The sequence below is a fragment of the Dendroctonus ponderosae genome, unplaced genomic scaffold, assembly GCF_020466585.1.
Source record: "Dendroctonus ponderosae isolate FM_Combo_2020 unplaced genomic scaffold, Dpon_F_20191213v2 Dpon_F_20191213_2, whole genome shotgun sequence".
NCBI lineage: Eukaryota > Metazoa > Arthropoda > Insecta > Coleoptera > Curculionidae > Dendroctonus > Dendroctonus ponderosae.
In genome coordinates, this window is record NW_026018165.1 from 9083554 (window position 1) to 9103045 (window position 19492).

Below are 19492 nucleotides of genomic sequence, written 5' to 3' on the forward strand. Positions count from 1 at the left end.
GAGATTTTACACAAGAGCACAAAATTGTGAATAAATAATTAGTGCATTAACCAAAAAAAAAATGAGTTGATTTCATCCACCAACTGAAAAGTTCTGGTAGTTTTTATATCACAACACTCAAGAATTCACCACTTGTCCCAAACGGATGCTCGATTGTTCCATCAAAATATGAGTCTTACATAAGTCTTACATAAGTCTTACATAACAAATTCACAGCGAATTTTACCAAAATACATCGTACCATTCTCCCGATATTTCAAAAAAAATAATATTTTTGAAGAACTTTGACCAGAAATAGTAGAAGGGCCAGACATGTTTTGTTAATAAAAGTTAGGTCAAATCGTCTTGATTTCATGCAAAGAATATCGCAATATTCTTTTGATCATGTGCTTACGGGACACCCTATATTTTTTAATCTTTCCTTTTTTTAAGATGTTTAACTCTTGTATATAACGGCCCCATTTGAGTTCGCTTCTGACATACCGAGTGTTGAAAGAATGTCGGCCATTCGCAAATATTAGTGTTGCTGGCTTGACCTGGAGTCTATCAAACTATATTAGATTAAAAGTTATATATTTTTCACAGGTTTTCCATAAAAACTGCACAATTGTAATAAAATAAAACCATTTTCGTAACCAATGAATTTATAAATAAACAAAGTAGGATGGAAATGAATAAAATGACGCCTTACTGTTCAGTGCAACACTGTTCGAAAGGGTATCTACAAGGTATACATTGAAAAAAAATTATGTTTATAATTATTTGTTTTAAATTGACATTTTTTAATCACAAATATTAGAATATTAACTGGATAAACCGTTGGGCAGAGTTGGTTTTTCAACTATTTTGTGCTATTAAAGACTGTATTAATTTATTTATAACACAAAGAACAGTTTTGTTATTTTGCGAACAACAAACTCTTTATAAATTCGTACACTTCCTTATGCAAAGGAAAGTGGTATTTTTTCGCATTGTAAATAAAAAGTCGGAAAGTGAATGCTTTGAGTAGAAATTTGCCTAAATACCATCTGATTCGTATAGCAAACTTTTAAAATTTAGCCCAATTCAATTAAATTTCAGCTTCGTTGAGTTCAAATCTCAAGTCTAATATCCTCTAATATCAACTCAGTCTATAGTTTCTGGAATCGTTATACGTGGTCATATTATAGAAATCGAATTACTGCGAAGATATTCGCACTCCCAAAGTTGCTACAATTTGCCTAACTTCATTAGACGTTTCGGGAAGTTGTGAAGTTGCCAGAAAGCTGCCAAAATTATCTTGAAATTATATCCTCAACTCGGCAAGAGGAGCATGAAAGGTATAAGCAAGCATCCGGTAACAAAGACTCAGCTTAGAAGTTATAGGTCGGTAATAACTGCCTTACCAACTTGATGAAGATAATGAGGCATTATGTTTATCGGATCCTTTGAAACATCTTCGTACTGTAGTTATTTTTTATATAAGAATATTCGTGTGCAGTATTTTAGTTATAAGTACTTATTTTGTACGACAAAAATTTGCATTTTTGGGCCATGCTTTGGTATATTTTCTATGAAAATCACAATTTTTGGAAAACGGCATTTTATAGAAGAATATGAAGAAGAATAGAATAGAATAGAATATGAAAGATGGGGAATATGTAAAGAATTGTTTTTGACACTGCTTGTAGATTACGCGATTTTTTAGCATTTTTTTATAGTGCACGATAAAATTCCGCCCGTCCGCTAAACCAAGAAAATTCGGCTCGAAGGACCAAATCTCAGGTATTTTCAGTTGCAAGAAAATAATCCAAATGCTGAAACTTCTGATTAATAGCAAAAGTTTGAGTATATGGAGTAGCACCAAAAATGTGTTGTAATGAATCAATTGATATGAATATCATAAGATAAAAAATGATCATGATTCGAGTTTTATGTGCTAATGAAAATAATAGATTTTAAGCTAATTGTTTAATGAAAAAAATGTTCTGTAAATTGGTCAAAATTGGCACGATTTTCCATTTGCGTAGAAAAACTAAAATTTCGCAGATTCAAATCAGCATTTACCCCAGTCGATGGATTTACTGTTTGTTGGATATATGTACATGCTTTTACAAGAAATTTAAAGACCATTTAACGCAAAAGTATGTGACTCGATCTTTTAATTAACGTTTTCATTTAAAACCATGGGATTTGGATTAGGTATATATCGATAACTATCAGAAAGAAAGGAATTGAAAAAATAAAAAACATTCAATCATAAAATATCGTGTATCGTCCTCGCACAGTCCTACGGCACTATTTTTTCGTTTAACAGGATGATCTGAGCATCAATGTAAATAAATTTCAATTATGTTAGTATCAAATCAAAATCAAATCCACTGGCCCACCTTAACAAGGTTGCTAACAGAACGTGAAAGGGGGAAAATGAATTTATGCAAATATGCCCTCTCGATCCCGGTCTAAAATTAAAACCCTATGAAATTTATGACCCATTTATACTAGGGGGTGCTTAAAACAAAGGAGGGTGTCAAAATTAATACGTGACTATAATGACCAGATAAAAGTCGACTGCAAAAATGGCTGTTGTAGCTTTGTAGTCGGATGAAATACGATTTTGCGTGAGCCGATTTGGTGGAATAAAGGGGACACCCTCGACAAAATACCTAAATCAAACGAAAAAAAAAATCTAGATCACTTTGCACAGAACAAATCGTCTTCAAACTTTAGAACCTTGCATATTGTTTAAATGCCTATACAGGGTGTTTCAAAATTGACGTCATTCCTAGTAAGGGATCAGAGGGGCTCACTTGGATAGTACGAGAAAAATAATGATTTTTTTCCGAAAATTTCTATTAACAGTTGAAAATCGAATATCAACTTTATTATTAAGAATTATTTTTAAATTGTCCCATCTTTGATTCGTACCCTATTGGAATACTTAACTGTTCGTATAGAAAAATGACGGTATTTGCTTGAAATTAAGAAAATGTTTGCTCCTTTCACAAAATGTACAAAATAGCAGAAGCTGTAAGAAAAAAGATCCAATGACACTGGAAGGCTGACTCCATGAAGATAGTGGACGACAATTGATGTTCAGGTTCCAGACAAACAGGAATAAGGTATTGGAGATAATTGCAACAGCGCTTTCCAGGGGTACTCGAAAACATTGCACAACAACTGACACTTTACCAGGCACCAAAATTTATTTGGTTACATTCCTAGCACGTACCATACCGGCTACATTCCTACCACGTATGTAAGATACACCTAACACAAGGACATATTAAACCAATGGTTTACTGAACACCCGTACAAATTGAGCAGGAGTTAATTAACCAAATACGAGAACGAGAAAAACGTTCCCTACATGTACCGAATCCTGTTGAATTTACCATTTATCCTTATCTATTTTATTGTCACTTTCTCTATTTTTTATAATATTTTTTTCTTTTCTGGGTTTCAGTCAAAATGTAAAATAAAAATGTTCATATCGTTTATTTTATATTACGTTTTGACGAGACAAGAGCGCCATCATCAGGTTTAAAATTCAAAACAAACCCATAATTGGGAAACATCAGATTATTTTTAGGCTTGGCTGTCTACAAAACCTCGCATTTGTTTGAATTAATTTTTTTTTTATTTTTTCTATTTCTCTACTATACTCCTAAAACACCCCCAGACTGTATGTTACTGTTTATGTTTAATGTCTTGTCACACTTACTAAATCATGATCGAAATTATCACTCCAAATTCAGACACGTTAGTACTCGTCAACCACTAATACTGAAATAACCAATAAACTGCTATTTACTAGCATAACTCTGTAGCATGGAAAATACAAGTGTATTTATTCGGTATTCGGTTTAGTTCACAAAATCCAATATTGAAAGCCGCAATCTGTGTACAATTTCAAGATAAAAACACTCAATAAATGCTGTTTCAATATGTATTTGTAAAAAAATTCATTCTGGATTGGTACCCCTTGAAGACGCAAGCGAAACATTATTATCACACTTTGAAAACATTCCAATCTTAGAGCAACAAAACAAATATATGTGTACCTAGAAGTATAATATATAAAAATAGAATAATAGGATTTTTCGTACATTTATCAGAACAATTACCGGTGTCTTTAGGGGTTAGTCCTAGAACTTCGTAAAACCAAAATTGTAATCGATAAAATAGTCAATTAACTACAGATATACATACTGTTAAATCGATAAATGAATAGCTAGAATATAAAATAATTGATTACAATTCGAGCAATCTTCTGTGCCATAGAATTTTCTCCAGCGGCTCTCTACTCGAATATATTTTATAGACTGCCCTAACAGATGAGTTTTCCATTTCGATTCAATTTCGTAATTTTTTTAAATAAATAACAACCAATTGACAACAAAACCCTAAAATAGAGTAAGGCAGCATTTATGATCAACAAATTAACGAGTTGGCAATCTATCATATTTTTCTTTCACTTAAAAATTGATATTTGAAGTTTAGGAATTGATTCGCTTAGTTTCGAGTTAGATTTTTGCACTAAACGTTTCTTCTTTACTGAGATTAACAAATCGAGAAGTTGCTGATTGTATAATTTTTTTTAACTCAGTGAGCCTTTTTAGAATTAAAAAATTATACTTTTCAGTAAAAAAAACTTTGAAGCTGCAAGTAAGCATTATGTATTTATGAATTCCCCATTCCCCATTTGTAACAATTTGTTACCATAAAAGCTGACTCGCCCTAAATATTTGCTTCACATACATAACAGTTCGTATACGAAAGAAACGTTGAAAGCAAGAGTGACACATTATATAAAAACTATTGCAATTTCGTATGTACAAAATCACCCGCTGCGAAAATAAGTTCCTAAAAACCATTTGTTATATCACAACGCAGCAGATAATAATGGTATTTCGAGAAAGTAGTAGTTTTTCATCAAATATTTTCCTCCTCATTCTAAGCTTTGATTGAATTAGAGAAAGTGAGTCTACACAAAAATACCCATTTAAAAGCAAATTAAATCGTGGCAAGCTCTAGTAGATAAACATATACAAATTCGATCTTTGATGCAATATACTCCATTAATGCAGAGTGAAGATAAGGAAGCAAACTCAAACAATATTCCTTTTACAACTACAATTTAGCCGATTGATAACCAATGAAAGTCATACCCAATAAACGTTGGCACTTTAAAAGATGATGACTCGTCAAATGGGCAAGACAATATTAGTAGTCTGTAATGTGTTGAGTCAGTGAATGGAATCTTCTAAAATGGCGAATTCATTCCCAACTTTGTACCAAAATCCAGTCTTGCTCTCTTTAAAAATCTCTTGTTTGACCTTTAACATAATAATAAGAGTTATGCCTACATTAATAATACATTTTTAGCAATTAAACTTACGAGATTTCAGCTTTTTTAACTAGTTCATTAATTACAAATATTCCTAAAGGCGAGATTGATCCAAATAATATGATCCACAAAGGTATCGGGAACTGAGTGTTATGTGGTTCCGTGTTCATTAATCCTCTATACGTTATCAATGTATAAAGACTCTGGCAAAACACTCTAAAATTTTAAATGATCAATTAACAGTTTGATTATGAGAAAAGAAATAATAAAAAAACTGAAAATGATACCCAGCTGAAAACCTTTTCCAGATTGCAATTGCACCCTAATCTATTGGAAAAATTATTAAGATGCAAGTACTTACAGTAGGAAAATGGTGGTCAACCAAATGATATTACTTTGAGGTGATTTTCTGTGGATTAAGCTATTCCTATGTACAAATCCTATAGAAAGTACAACTGAAAAAAATGCATTGATGTTAAAATTAAAACCTTTGCTTTTTCAACGTGGATAATCCTTACCAAAATGTAATAAAACAATAAAGATAACAATCAGTCTTGCAGTCAAAAGGGTCCAACTACCTTCTTCAAAACCTCCAACATCGGCGCCACCCGAAATATTTCTATAACCAGTTGGATTGTAAAAGAAAATGCATCTGAAATATAACAATTCCATTATACATTTATCAAGTTTTGGACGGTTATTTACTTGCCTACATGGTCCCAAATCGGAGAAGGGTTCTGAACACATTTGGTCGCAATGACTAGATAACACTCCAGCGTACGAAATTAAAACTGTGATAACAGTCGGCAGGAACTTGATACCATAACACCAAAATATGAAAATACTTGTCTGTAAATAGTAAAAAGGAAAAAAATAGTTTTTTGTAAATATCTGCTGATGATAGTAAACAATATTGAATGTTTAAGTAGCTACTAAACACACTTAACCCGTATTATATGCAAACTAATTTACTATTTACGTCAAGACTTACATTCCATCGAAAACTAGCTTGAATTTTGCCTTGTGGCTTCTTCATAAGTTCTGGATCCACAGGTGTCATGGAGAGAGCTATGCTAATCGCTGGAGCCACAACTCCAGCTAACCAAAGATTATGCCCAGTAGTCATCAGTTCCGGAAGCATAAAAACAACAGCAGCAACTTGCATTAGGCTCAAAATGACACAACAGCAGAGCCAATATTGAACTAAAATTAACGTAATAGACATTTTCAATATATTTTTTACTCTGGTCAATTTAAATACAAACCCGAGCTCCATAAAGTTGAGGCAAAATTCCGGGCTTCCATTATTAGATGATAAATTGAGATTGGATCCGATCGACTGATGGTTAAAGAACAAGCAATTGAATTTAGAAGACATGATAAATCTGTTGGACTGAACCCATTGATTTTTTTGCAGACTTCCACCTTTTGACAAACTTGTGGATAAAGCGGCTCCACTGATATTCTACAATTTCGTGGCATTTAGTAAATAGATATTTTATTAAACAAGCAATTGTAAAAAAATAAATATAAGACCATTCATGCAGAACACCAGTATTAGCAAAGAAATAAAAAATAGATTCTTAAACAAGTCAGTTTTTAAGGCTTTAAGGCGTGGCTAGAAACGCACATTTGAAGAAATTACGGTTCAATTGACTGAAGCACAGCAATTTCCATTTATACTTACGCTGCATCGGCTTGCATGAATATGCCGGCATTGTCGCAATTTTGCGACGATCCCAAAATGCAAACTACTTCCTGATAATCCTGCATTATTCTTAGCATTTCTCTTGTCGCTGTAGGTGTACAATCAGTAAACAAAGACACCAAGAGTGGAACATTATCTATTAGCTCGATGTGAGGTCGGATTTTGTCTATTCCGCGAGGCAATTTGGCCTAAAATTTAAAATTACCAACTAGAAGTATCCAAATCTTCCACTGTATTGAAAACCCCGATTGTCTAACGTTAATGTTTGAAGTACTTTGGTCAGATCGTACTTACTCTGTTGCTCATATCAAAATTTATAGGTGCACTCTGCTCAGTACTGTCGGTCAAACAGCTAAGTGACTGCCAATCGTGAGTAGTACTCTCAGCGTGTACAGGCAAACTATCTTGACTGGCTGCGTCATCTTGAGCCTCACTTTGCCGCCGAGAGATATGAAATTTTTCAACTTCAGTATCAAACTTTACCACCGAGTGATCTAAATTAATAGCGCTGGGTGCCGAAAAACTCATTGTCCTTGATGATTCCAAATGTCTACAAACATAATCACTCAGTATATAAATGTTATCACTGTAAATAGAATTAAATGCAAAAGTAGACGACGAATAACAACAAGATTCCTTATAAAAAAAAAACATTTTAACGCCTAGTCTTGAGTAAGGATCTTAAAATAAACTTTGTAACAATAAGCATTCGATTAATATTATCGACTTTTTACAACAGATAGGCCATTAAAGGCAACTTCAGACAACGACTTCTCTATTGCAAAGTCAATAATATTTTTGAAAAAGGATAAACGAAAGCGCTTCTATTCCTCTACTACACAATACCTATCTAATAACAGCGACTTGTCGTCTACAGCCCCAATCGGTTCCACAGTAAGTTCTTTGCCTGTATTGGTTGGCGACGAGTCCAAACTAACAGGAGTGGTGCTTTCCCTTCTACAACCCCCATAACATCCCATTTACACACCAAGAGAGCACAGAGAGCCAAAGAGCAAGAAGGGTAGAAAACGTGGGTTAGTGGGTTAGAAACAACTTGTCAATATTTAGAACTTCTAGAGTTACACCGATTTCAGATAGAGCATAGAGCGTTTAACAAGCTCAGTAGGTATGAGCTTTGAAAAATATTGTATTCAAGCTCTTATGAAAAGTGCACCATTTACAACACGATTGCGCTTTTGAGGATGCCTTTAAACTTTAAAATATTAACACCGTAGTATTTAAATGTTTTTGTACGATATTGAAAATATATCTAAATGTATGTTTTTTATGGCAAGTTGGAACTGGAAATTTATTGAAAATTCGGCGTCCTGTTACTTAAAGAGAAAAACAATCAAGATAACATGAAATGCACAAAAACTTCTATCGTTGTTTATCATTTAGGATAAATTTAATTATTTAAATACTCATTGAGTTCTAGATGTTCTACTTATTTGTGCGGAAACAATTCATGCAGCAATGCAATGTTTCAAAATATGAACGAAAATGTCGGTAAACGTACAAATCAGTAATTATTGATTAACCGGTAAAAACTATAAAAATAAATGTTCTGACTAAAGTCAAATTGAAAGAGAAAATTCTTACAATCTTGAATGTACGTATTGTCGATTCACCTCTTATTAGTAAGTTATAAACGTTATTCAACATGCAAATGCACCCAATGTTAGAGAATATAACCAACCACAGACTTACTTATTTCTGTCACTCAGTAATGAGATATGGCAATTCCATCCGCTTTCCAGGCCCATTTTTTCATTAAACACTCTAGATCTTAACTCGTTTTCCTTGCTAAAGTGTACAAATCGTATACATGCTAGTTGCAATTGTTCAATCAACTGAACCTAGACAGTATTAATCACGTTTTTAAAATGCATTCAAATAAAGACTTGTATTCTTACCATATCGGATAGAGCTTGATACTGCATAGAGACCATCCCAATAAATATTTGGTTACATTGCATTTGAAAACAACTCTCAGCGTCCGAAGCGTTGTTTTTAGTTGGATAATCGTTGTATAAAAGCGAATCTAAAAGATGCAAAATTATTTAACTAACGAAAAACCCTCCAAACCCAGAATCGCTTAAAAAAAGAAAAGTGTAATCCTCACCTGTACTGAAAAACTGAGCGCTCTTATGAATTTGTGGTTCCAGAACACTTTTACAATCCCAATGTGCCGGTGTAGGGCTTCGGTGATTCATATAAAGGTGCCTGCTATCGCTTGGAAGTTCCAAATAGACTTCGCTCAATTTTTCACTAACTAATTTTGCTAAAGGTCTGGAAATTATCAAGCGTGTTTTTAAACTATCTAAGTAATTCGCACATGTAAATTACCTGTAAGCAAACGCAGTACAATATGCTGTCAAACTACTTCGCTGATAAAAGTCCTGAATTTTCTTTCGATCTGAATGTGTCAACGGACACAAATCCTTGCCGTTCCAATAGTCAACACAACAATCCAAAAGAATATCTGCTGTTCCTTCACTGGAATATATTTTTTCAGATTCATCAAAGATGTTGGTTCGGAACGCAATATTTACCTCAACAGCTGCATATTTCCACTACATAATTCACGAACTACAACTGCAAATGCGTGTGGAAACGGAAATTTTAAACGCGTAGAAAGATGTAAGGTTCTGGCATACTTATTATCCCTTCTGACCATCTCGGGCTGCTAAAATTCAAGATATGAATGACATTTTAATATAACTTTAATTGTTGAATTTTTTCAAGTAAAAACCCATAGTTTACCAAATGCCTAAATACTGATAATTGTTGCTCTAATTGGAATATTTTCTGTGCTTGATCAACAAATCCTATTTCTTTTGCTAATTCACAAAGACACCGTCGGTTTGTTACTGGAACCAAATCCTCGTTGTACATCGCTTCACATGTTATATGGGAACAAAAATTTGAATATTGATCCTGAAATAAACAAGCAAATAATTATTGCAGTATAACAGAACTTTTCAAACTGTACCTGTGTGTCCATATGGCAGGTATTTAGTAAAATGGCCAAACCAAGCGGCTTCAATGAAGGCAAAAAATTATGCCAGTTTTTATCATCGAAACGCAATCTGAAGGCATCATTATGATTATGAGTAAGATCGAGAACCTCAGCCGTGGCTGTAACCGGACTGCCTGGTCCAAATTGCAACGTTCCAGATGCTTCGAACTGATCTGTATTTAGATCATTCACATTATCTAAACTGAAATGAAAATTATGAACCAATTTGGTATTTTGTTGGAGCTTAATTACCTTTCTGAACTACTCGATTCATTGTCATTATTATGTAGAAAAAATACTTTCTCAGCAGTGGGATTTGGCCAAGACAAAATTCCTTTTTTATCAATGCAACCCAAAGCCTAGAACGGTTTAAAAGTCATTAAAAACCCAATTGCAGCGTTTTAACAGTGGAAATTTAAACTGACAATACTTACCGATACAGAGCCCAAAACATGCAAGATATTCGCAGTTCGAAACAAAATATTTGGTTTGCCATTGCAAATGTCCAAAAAGTTCTTAAACATATCTTGATAGCTAAATTTAAAATCTTCAACGAACTCTAGCTGGGTATCGCCATCTTCTTCCAACGAATTGTAATTACTTTCAACATTTCGAGTTGCATCAAAAATAGTTTTGAATCTGCGAAGCAAAAAAAAATTCTTATAGCAGACAAGAGTCAAAATATGAATTTTCAGAGCAGCTTAACTTATGAAACGATAGATTATGTTCATTACTATTTTCTTAAACTGCGTAAAATGCCACATTCGGCTAGTTACGGCTGAATGAAAGAATGTTTGCAATAAAATAATATTAAATAAGTCAGGTACAAAAGTGTTTCTTACCTTGCCATTCCAACATAGTTTGAAACGTTCCAAACCAACGGAAATACAATGGGAAGTAATGGTAAAATTGCATTACTTGGACTAATGAAAAACATGTTTGCTAGTGAGTAGTGTCCCAAATACTGTTGGAAATAAAAATACCTGAAATATTGCAAAGTGTTTAGTGGATAATTAAATCAAATCAATAAAGAATAATATGATAGCCGCATATTAGAACCGCCAAAAACTCTTAGGAAGATTAACGCACATAATAAGGATATACCCTAATCTCAGTACATACTACATATTGCTGCTAATCAAAACGTGATAGCAACTACACTTTATAAATATCACTTACCTAAAAGCATTGGCTGTAAGTACAGTAAAAAACATCGTTGGTAACACTATGCCTTCAATTACACGATTCATCACAAAATGCCTTTGCTGATTATGTTGAGTTATAGGCCTATCCAAAGCTTCTTCTAGCGACAGCTTGAGATTATATAAATATGGTGTTTCGAGTAATCTTAAAAGTTAAATAATAATACATTGTTAAAATGTTCCAGCTTATATATATAATTTCTATAAACATTATATGTATGTGTACTTATTTAGATAAATTAGAAATTTCTCCTGATGACTAAGAATAACCGCTCAGCCTCGATTTCTAAAGACGCATCTTGTTCACTACAATTACTTTATGCTATTTGTTTTGTGTTTACAGTTACAAAAAATCAGTTCACCGAAAAATGAAATACAATTAACAGATAACCATCTAAAAATCAAAAGTGTGATATACCATCTTGATCATGAAACACGCATATAGCCTTTGTGAGTAAAATGTTCCCTTTAAAATGATATAATAAAATAAAATGATAAAATTCCCTAATTTTTATTCCTTCTAAATATACGAGGAGAGCGTTAGGTAACCCTTTCGTTGGGCCGGATCGCATATTAAATAATATATTTAAATTTGCTGAGCGTTTTTTTTTACATAAAACACTCATTCCTTTATTAGTCACTTAAATAGCAGAATAAATGAATCAGTAATAAGAAAAACTTAAAACTATGATAAAGATTCCGTCTGACACTTACCTATATTTTTTTGATTCTAATGGTTTCCTAGACTTGGGGGCACTAAACATTTCGTTCGCGTTTTGCAAAGATGGTGCATAGATTTCTTTGGCGTGTAAAATTGGGAATTCAGTCTGTTTATCTAATGCCTCGCAGTAGCCTGGACTAACTTGACCTGGTTTTACTAAAATACAATTGAATTTTTAATGAAATGAACAGTGAGATATTTACTGCGACTTACTTAAAATAATATCATCCTTGACTAAAAGCGCCCATGGAAGATTAACCAGCTGCCCATCCCTGTACGTTCCTTGTAATGTGATGCAAGGAGAAAAGGGATTATGCAAATTTGGATAATTATCTGCCTTCCAATCAACAAAATTTACTTCACATCTGATCCTATCCAGAACCATTTGAACTCTTCTAGGTAGCTAGAAATGTACAAATGCTTCTTTCCTTCCATACAATTAGAAATATGTCGTCGCTTACCTCATCATGTCTTAATTTATTGTCATACAGCACTATAGTAAGATTAGCGACAAGAAGTAGAAAAATTATAAATGCCTCATAGAGTTCAACATTATCGCCATCCATAACATAGCCCAAAACGAGTGCAACAGCTGCCCATAATTGAAAAGAGGCTGAAATCCAATTGATTGTTGTATGCTTGCTTTTGGCACTGATGGTGTCTCGCACCCATCCCCAATTTCTTGATTTTCTGGAAAAAATATCAAAGATTCAAGTCATTACTTCTACTTGGCTCAACGACTAAAATAGATTTCGCAGGCGTAGACAAGGAAACTGTGTTTATGTGGACATTATTTAAACTTTCATGTATGATGCTTTCTGCCATAAACTATAAATAATTAATGTTCTACGGCTAGCAAGATATAGAGCGGAGAGGCTAAACGGCTAAACATATTTTATCTTGCAGCCTTATATCGTTTGAATGGGTTGAATTCACATCATATTCATTGTTTCACGGTAGTTATTTTTCTCACTGAAACTGCCTCACATCTTCTGAGTCATGCATGTTGAACATTCCTGTCTTTTAAGTCTTCCAATAACAACATTTCCATGATTAACTTGAAACTTTTTATGAATTTGATTAATCTTGACAACAGATAAGGCGATTTATCTTCGAATTTCTCAGCCACCTATTTGGAACGTGATTTGTTAATGAAGAAAATCCAGCAGCGATGGATATTTGGCATTGAGGCAGCTTGTATTCGCATAGTCTAGCGCATTTAAAAAATAATTCTTAAATTACCTGCATTTCTGTGAATGTTTAAACTGTTGCAAAACTGACTCAATATCTACATGTAATTTATTTAAGGCATCTCTGGTATGAAGTCCCAGCTCTTCTTGACTGGTTGGTTCCATAATTAGGCCATTTTTATGGTAAACTGTTCGGTTGTTAAAACATAACAATTATAATTTGAAAACTATTTGTAAAATTATATAAATGACAGATTTAACCACAATATAATGGTAAAATTGACCTACTGCCAATGTAAGTCGGTGCCTTTTAGTTCAAATTTATATAGAGGGTTAATTATTTTTTATTTTTAGTTAAAAAATTCGTATCTCTACAGCTACTGGCGCAACTAATATAATAAGAATTCGTTTAGTAAATAAGTAATTAATTAATAAATATAAGTTTATATATACCCCTCAAATTGACAGAACTACTGCTATTTTAGATTATGTGGGAAAATCCCAACGTGATCCCAACCTAAAACTAGTAAAAATGACAAAACTGCACTATTGCTTTGCTTTGCTTTTTTTAATTTCTGAATAAAACAAAGATCTTAATAATATACCCAAACCTGTGATATTATGGCTTCAGATGGTGATGTTCCAGAAACTGGAGCCCAGATATACAAAATACAGTAAGTAGAATTAAAATGCTAAATTTTTAACATGCAATTTTTGGTTTGAGAGAAGTTGCTTTAATTCTCACCTGAAATGTGTATAGGGTTTACAATTATCAACATATAATACATATAATTGTACGTAAACTCTGTTCAAGCAATAGCGATTTACAGATGTACGCATTACCCTGAAATATTCGAGTTGGATAAGTCTGTCTGCAAAGAATACTTTCGACAGTTTGGAAAAGTCCTAAGGGTAATCTTCAAACCGAGACAACGGGCTATTGTTGTCCAGTATGTTAATAAAAATGACTACTTTAATGCATTGGCCGGGCCTAGTGAATATGAAGGTCATCCTTTTAAACTAGAACCAGTAAGTAGCACCTACTGATAGTATAAAAAAATATATATTTCTTGGCTGGTACTACCTCTATAACTATGAGACAAATAAAAGTCGAAAAGTCACAAATAAATGTTAATTCGTTGGTGTGGATTGCTAGAGCTGCAAGATAATATTTTAAATTATATAAAAGTTTGAAGCATTGAGTATATCAAATAAATAAAGCTGTAAACCTACAGTTTGAGTCACCAGTTACCATACCTGCCCCTTCGGAAAGTGATTCCGGACCAATGAAAAGAAGCAGAGAAAAAATAGTACGAGCCCACAAGTTAATATATCGCAATCCTCGCATGCAAACAAGCAATACCCAAAGGGTGTCATACGTAGATAAAGAAGAATTGAATGAGGAACTTGTTGCAATGGCCGGATATTCAAATGTTAAAGGTGGTAATATTATTTTTTAGAACATTGAAACTTTATTCTGATGTGCCCTTTGTTATAACATATTTTAGAGTCAATTGATCTCACGTCTGAAGATGTTGCGCCTCATCGAAAACCGAAATTGATACCAAAATTAAACAGAGTATGGAAGAAGTCAGATCAGGTCACTACAACAGTACCTGCAGACAAATCGAATAAACTTAAATTACTCAAAAAGAAATCTAAACCAAAAACTATAACGTGAGTATCAAGACTAAGCGATTCTTTAATTTGTCAATGTATGTATTAACTGGAAGATAATTTATCAATTCTGGTTTGTGTAGACTTACAGCTGAGCAATTAGATCTGCTGAAAATCATTAGGTCTCAGGCAACAACAATTGATGAAAAATACAAGCTTTTGGATGCCAGAGACAAATTTTTTAGGTATAATGATCTGTTTGGGACGTATTCTCAGTGTTATCATGTCTTTCTTGAAAATTTTAGGTCAAATATGAAAAAGTCCAATTTAAATTATACGCCCACTTTAGGAACTTGTCCGGATATGTGTCCCGAGAAGGAACGCTTATTGCGTGAAATACAACACCAGGTAAGTCAAATAACTGTTCAACAAAATAATAGTTACACGTCCAAACCTGATTTAATTTTCGTTTGGAGCGTTATCATGTCCTATTCTTTTTCTACGAGCCTACAGTGTGGAACGTGAAACACCTCATATATGGAAACGCTTTTTCAATTTCTCGCTTCTCTGTTTAAGTCACAGTCTAAAAAATATGTTTAGTCTTGTGTAAATAACAATTTGCTTGGATCTATTTTGAAATTCTAGAGCTCATGTTGAAGTTCAAACTTCCTAGTCACCTTTAGACAAAAATTCAATATGCGACAGCGACTTTCAATGAAAATTATTGCTAGCTTCAAACAAGTCGTTCATGCTAAACAATTTTCTTTCTATGCTTGCATGAGTTGAGATAGATTGGTGAAGGAACCAGACAGAACGGATTGTTTGGAAGCAAACTTTACGTTAATTTCAAGAATACCTCATTTCGAGGGAAGTTCCATTTAGGTCACTTTTGAGATCACTCTGTAAATAAAGGAGCGAATAATTCAAACACCATTTTAAATTGTAAGGTCCATTTTTTGTGCTTTTTGTGTTGAAATTTAAAAAAAATATTTCTGTTTAACTGGAGAATGCCGAACTTTCACAAATTTTGCATTGTTTCCACCTTGTAGGCACTTTATCTGAAGCACTAAATTTTCGGCGGCCTGGCAGAAATAATGGAACTTGATAATGTTCCAAACAGAAATGAAATCGCTCAAAGCAATAAGAACTTATCCACTTTCAAAGTTAACTCAAAATTGTTTATATGTATGTAGGTAGTTGATTTGTGCTTCAATTTTAAATGAATTAGGTATCAATGTATGAGCAAGATGGAACGAATAGACACTCAATGAGCCAAGTAAAGGCAGTGAAACAATACAGTCGAAGTTCAGCAGATCAAGAATCGCCTTTAGCACATGAGCTGAGGCCAGTGTCAGTTTTACAAATGACCATGGTTTATCTCATGTATAATATTATGGATTTGGTCGAAGATGAATCAGACGTAAGTAAAAATTAAATTGTGCATGGCGAATAAGTACTCCATTTTTCATCAGTGTTTTCAAAGTGCTTTAGAATGAAATATCGTCTATAAAATGTGAAAATCGTAAAAAAGTTTGCTACTTTCTTTAGATTGGAAGTTTAGAAAGACGCTCTGCTCAATTTTAGGAGCCTCAAACTGTAAAAAATCAGAATTAAATGGGATTAATGTGTATTTACGAATCTTGTATTCGAATGTTATCGTCCATTTTTACAACCTTCTGTTGAGTAATATTTAATAGAGTATTACAAATAATTTAAAAAATTATTAGGTAAATATAGGAGAATGGTTTCATTTTCTATGGGACCGCACGAGAGGCATAAGGAAAGATATAACGCAACAAGCTTTATGTTCCCAGGGTTCAGTGGAATTAGTCGAGCAATGTGCAAGATTTCATATTCATTGTTCTGCACGGTAAATTCTGATTTTGCAGCAATTAAATGTTTACTAAGTGATACTTTTGCAGTTTTATGGGTGAAGACCCATCTGTATTTGATCAGAAAATTAACACCGAAAATCTAACCAAGTGTCTGCAAACTTTAAAGTACATGTATCACGATTTGGAACTTAAAGGAGAGATGTGTCCAAACGAACCGGAGTTCCGAGCGTATATAATATTGCTAAATATTTGTGATGGCAATTTTATGTGGGAGGTAAACTGCTCCTTAAACATTCATGTTGAAAACATTATAACTGGTTTTTTTATAGGTCCAGAACTTACGTACTGATATTCAGAAATCTCCCGAAGTTAAGTTTGCCCTTCAAGTATACTCGGCGTTCGAAAAGCGACATTTTGTGAAATTTTTCAAACTAATAAGATCAACGACATATTTAAATGCCTGTATTCTTATGCGATATTTTGTGCAAGTTCGGCTGCAAGCAATAGAATCCCTGATCAAATGCTTTACTCCGCCCAAAAGCATATCTTTTTACCCAGTTCCAGAAATAGCCTATTTGCTTCTTTTTGATGACTTTGAATCTACTGTGGATTTCATGAAAACATTTGGTATCGGAATGAACAAGAACAATACCAATTTTATGATTGATCGAAGCACTTTCTGTATCCCAGAGTATCCCTATGTTTTGGAAAGATCAAAATGTGTAGAAAGCAAAAGAAGTTTATCCGTAGGTATGCAGATATTGTTTTTGTCTTGAAGTTTATCCGTAGGTTTGAAGCACTAGAAAAAAAATTATTGATATTGTAATGTAATGATATTAACAAAAAGTACAATTTTAAGGCGCTGTAGTTAATGGTAGGGAAATATCTCCCGAATTATACATGGAAGTACAGTCTCATGAAGTCTATAACAGCTTTGATAAAGACGGCTATCTGATTCAGGATGAATTGTTCAATGACATAGAACTAGGTATTGAAGAACGATTACTGGATGATGTTGATTCGAGGTTGTAAATAATTACTATTAGTTGTCTGTTCTTAATTCGCGGATATTTCAGAGAGTCCACCCCAGAGAGAAAAAGTATTGTTACTAATATATTCGCACCAACGGTACAGTCTAACATTACTACTCGAAAAGCACCGCGGAGCGTTCCTACTGCCCCAAACGATGCCAATATATTTGCTCAATCAAAATCGGAGGCCCTTCCATTTAAAAGTGAAAATTCAAATATTTTTGCTGTAAAGAAAACCGATTCGATAGATATTTTCAATCAAGCAAAAACGGAACCGTCAAATATTTTCTCTGAAATCAAAAGGGAATCCACTCAAATCCAACAAGATAAGATAAATAACATTTTTGGAGCTGATAAAATGGATTCTACAGGTATTGCAAGTTATATACTATTTTTTATATTTTTATGAAACTATTGCTGACTGTTTCAGATGGTTTTAAACCAAAGAATGAATTGAGCTCCGCACCAAATATTTTCGCACCAGTATTTAAAAGTGGTGCACGAAATGAAAGTAACGTTTTCAGTCAGCAACCAAAAGAGGACAATGTATTTTTGAATAAATCTCATAACGAAAACGTATTTAATAAGGTAAGTGCTATTTTTTTCTTGGAATTAATTAATGCTTATCAAGTTGAAGATGTAATCTATTTGTGAGTCGACTGCATGAAAGGTAAAATTATTTCTGCTCTGTACTTTTACAGCTAACGTATTATTCGAAGATATAATTTTTGTATGATCTCAATCTGCTTGTAGCCAAATACGCTATTTACTGAACACTACCGGGCAGATCCCCGAACGCAACCTAAGGCACCCAATTTAACAGAAACATTTGCCTCGTCCCAGCCTAAAAACATATTTGGTGGAAGTAATCAAGAACACCCCACAGCTTTTCCCAGCAAAGGTGGATTTACATTCGAACTCAATCGCCCATTAAAATCCGATGTTATTAATCCAACTATAGTTCAACATACCGGTTAGTGTGAGACTAGTTTTCAGTTAGACATATATGCTTTTATAGAACATCTGCATTCAAACGGTTAATTTTTCTAGATAAGGTAATCGACGGTGAATTAAATATTGATACAGATACAAAAGTGAGCGCAGAAGAGCTGCTTAAAATTGAAATGGAAAAGAAGAGACAGGAGCAGAAGAAAGCACAAGAGGAACTAGAGAAACGTTATAAGGAGGAGCAACAAGCTGAACGGAAAAGGCAAGAGCAAATTGAAAAACAACGACAATTGGAACAGCAAAGAATAGATAAGAAAAAAAGACTGGAAGAGGACAGAGTACGACGTGAAAAGCAGGTCGAACAAGAAAGGAAGCAAAAAGTAGAACAATTAAAGAAACTACAAAATGAAATAAAGGAGAAACAAAAACGTGAACAAGAAGAGAAGGAAAGAAATCTGGAAATTCAAAAAACTGTTAAGTCAGTTGTTAACAAAATGGTAAGATATTCACTAAAACTGTTGAAATGTGTATTTCAAATACCGTTTTATAGGTTGAAACGGTTGATTTAAAACTTCGCCAAGAAACATTAAAGAAAATAAAGACAAATATCAAAAGAAGATATTTGATAAGTATATGTAAAAAATGGCGCAACATCGCTAACAGAAAGATGAAAAGGCGTAAAGCTTTAGACTGCAACCCTATTTTCGTCCACTCAAAAAGTGTGGCTGAATGTGCTAAGGATCTTCATTCTAGCTCCCAGGAATTAGCATTAAGCAATATAAAAAGGTACACTTTTTTTATACAGGGTTGCTCATTAGTGCGTCAAAGTGCGATATCTCAGTAAATATGAACTTTACAAGAAAATACGTCCTACGAAAGTTTTTCATGT

At 33.5% G+C, this 19492-nt stretch overlaps 2 protein-coding genes across 5 annotated transcripts in view; one reads left to right on the forward strand and one right to left on the reverse strand.

Moving 5' to 3' along the window:
* Positions 1-3914: 3914 nt before the first annotated feature.
* On the reverse strand, positions 3915-13440 carry LOC109533307 (transmembrane protein 94). 4 transcript variants are annotated; one of them, XM_019898594.2, is made up of 25 exons: positions 13225-13440; positions 12444-12672; positions 12196-12385; positions 11976-12138; positions 11239-11406; positions 10902-11042; positions 10494-10698; positions 10312-10418; positions 10033-10261; positions 9804-9977; positions 9593-9723; positions 9387-9536; positions 9163-9329; positions 8954-9081; positions 8748-8896; positions 7884-7994; positions 7332-7587; positions 7017-7225; positions 6595-6794; positions 6321-6532; positions 6039-6178; positions 5848-5981; positions 5691-5784; positions 5381-5545; positions 3915-5318 (listed from the first exon to the last, which is right to left on the reverse strand). In XM_019898594.2, the coding sequence occupies exons 1-25, from the start codon at positions 13335-13337 to the stop codon at positions 5246-5248; spliced, it is 4038 nt and encodes a 1345-aa protein (XP_019754153.2). In that variant the 5' UTR covers positions 13338-13440; the 3' UTR covers positions 3915-5245. The 4 variants fall into 4 exon arrangements, with proteins under 4 accessions (XP_019754153.2, XP_019754152.2, XP_048519725.1 ...); XM_019898593.2 differs by having other exon boundaries at positions 9593-9726; XM_048663768.1 differs by lacking the exon at positions 13225-13440 and adding an exon at positions 12970-13069 and having other exon boundaries at positions 9593-9726.
* Positions 13441-13651: 211 nt separating this feature from the next.
* LOC109533306 overlaps positions 13652-19492 on the forward strand; it is a 9266-nt gene continuing 3425 nt past the window's right edge. The window contains exons 1-16 of the mRNA XM_019898592.2: positions 13652-13846; positions 14003-14201; positions 14408-14612; positions 14681-14849; positions 14933-15034; positions 15095-15197; positions 16018-16209; positions 16517-16659; positions 16712-16898; positions 16954-17374; positions 17484-17649; positions 17701-18026; positions 18086-18243; positions 18409-18628; positions 18706-19100; positions 19154-19389. Coding sequence (XP_019754151.2) covers positions 13794-13846; positions 14003-14201; positions 14408-14612; positions 14681-14849; positions 14933-15034; positions 15095-15197; positions 16018-16209; positions 16517-16659; positions 16712-16898; positions 16954-17374; positions 17484-17649; positions 17701-18026; positions 18086-18243; positions 18409-18628; positions 18706-19100; positions 19154-19389 — 3275 coding nt within the window. The 5' untranslated portion in view covers positions 13652-13793. The remainder of the gene's footprint in view (positions 13847-14002; positions 14202-14407; positions 14613-14680; positions 14850-14932; positions 15035-15094; positions 15198-16017; positions 16210-16516; positions 16660-16711; positions 16899-16953; positions 17375-17483; positions 17650-17700; positions 18027-18085; positions 18244-18408; positions 18629-18705; positions 19101-19153; positions 19390-19492) is intronic.

Bases quoted from the DNA above. Each gene is read 5' to 3' on its own strand.
- LOC109533307 (XM_019898593.2), bottom strand. From the start codon at position 13,337: ATGGAACCAACCAGTCAAGAAGAGCTGGGACTTCATACCAGAGATGCC. The intron at 10,262-10,311 runs GTAATTAAGCTC...TTTTCATTTCAG, and splicing joins GAATCGAGTAGTTCAGAAAG to TTTAGATAATGTGAATGATC. The intron at 5,785-5,847 runs GTAAGGATTATC...CATTTTTTTCAG, and splicing joins TATTGTTTTATTACATTTTG to TTGTACTTTCTATAGGATTT.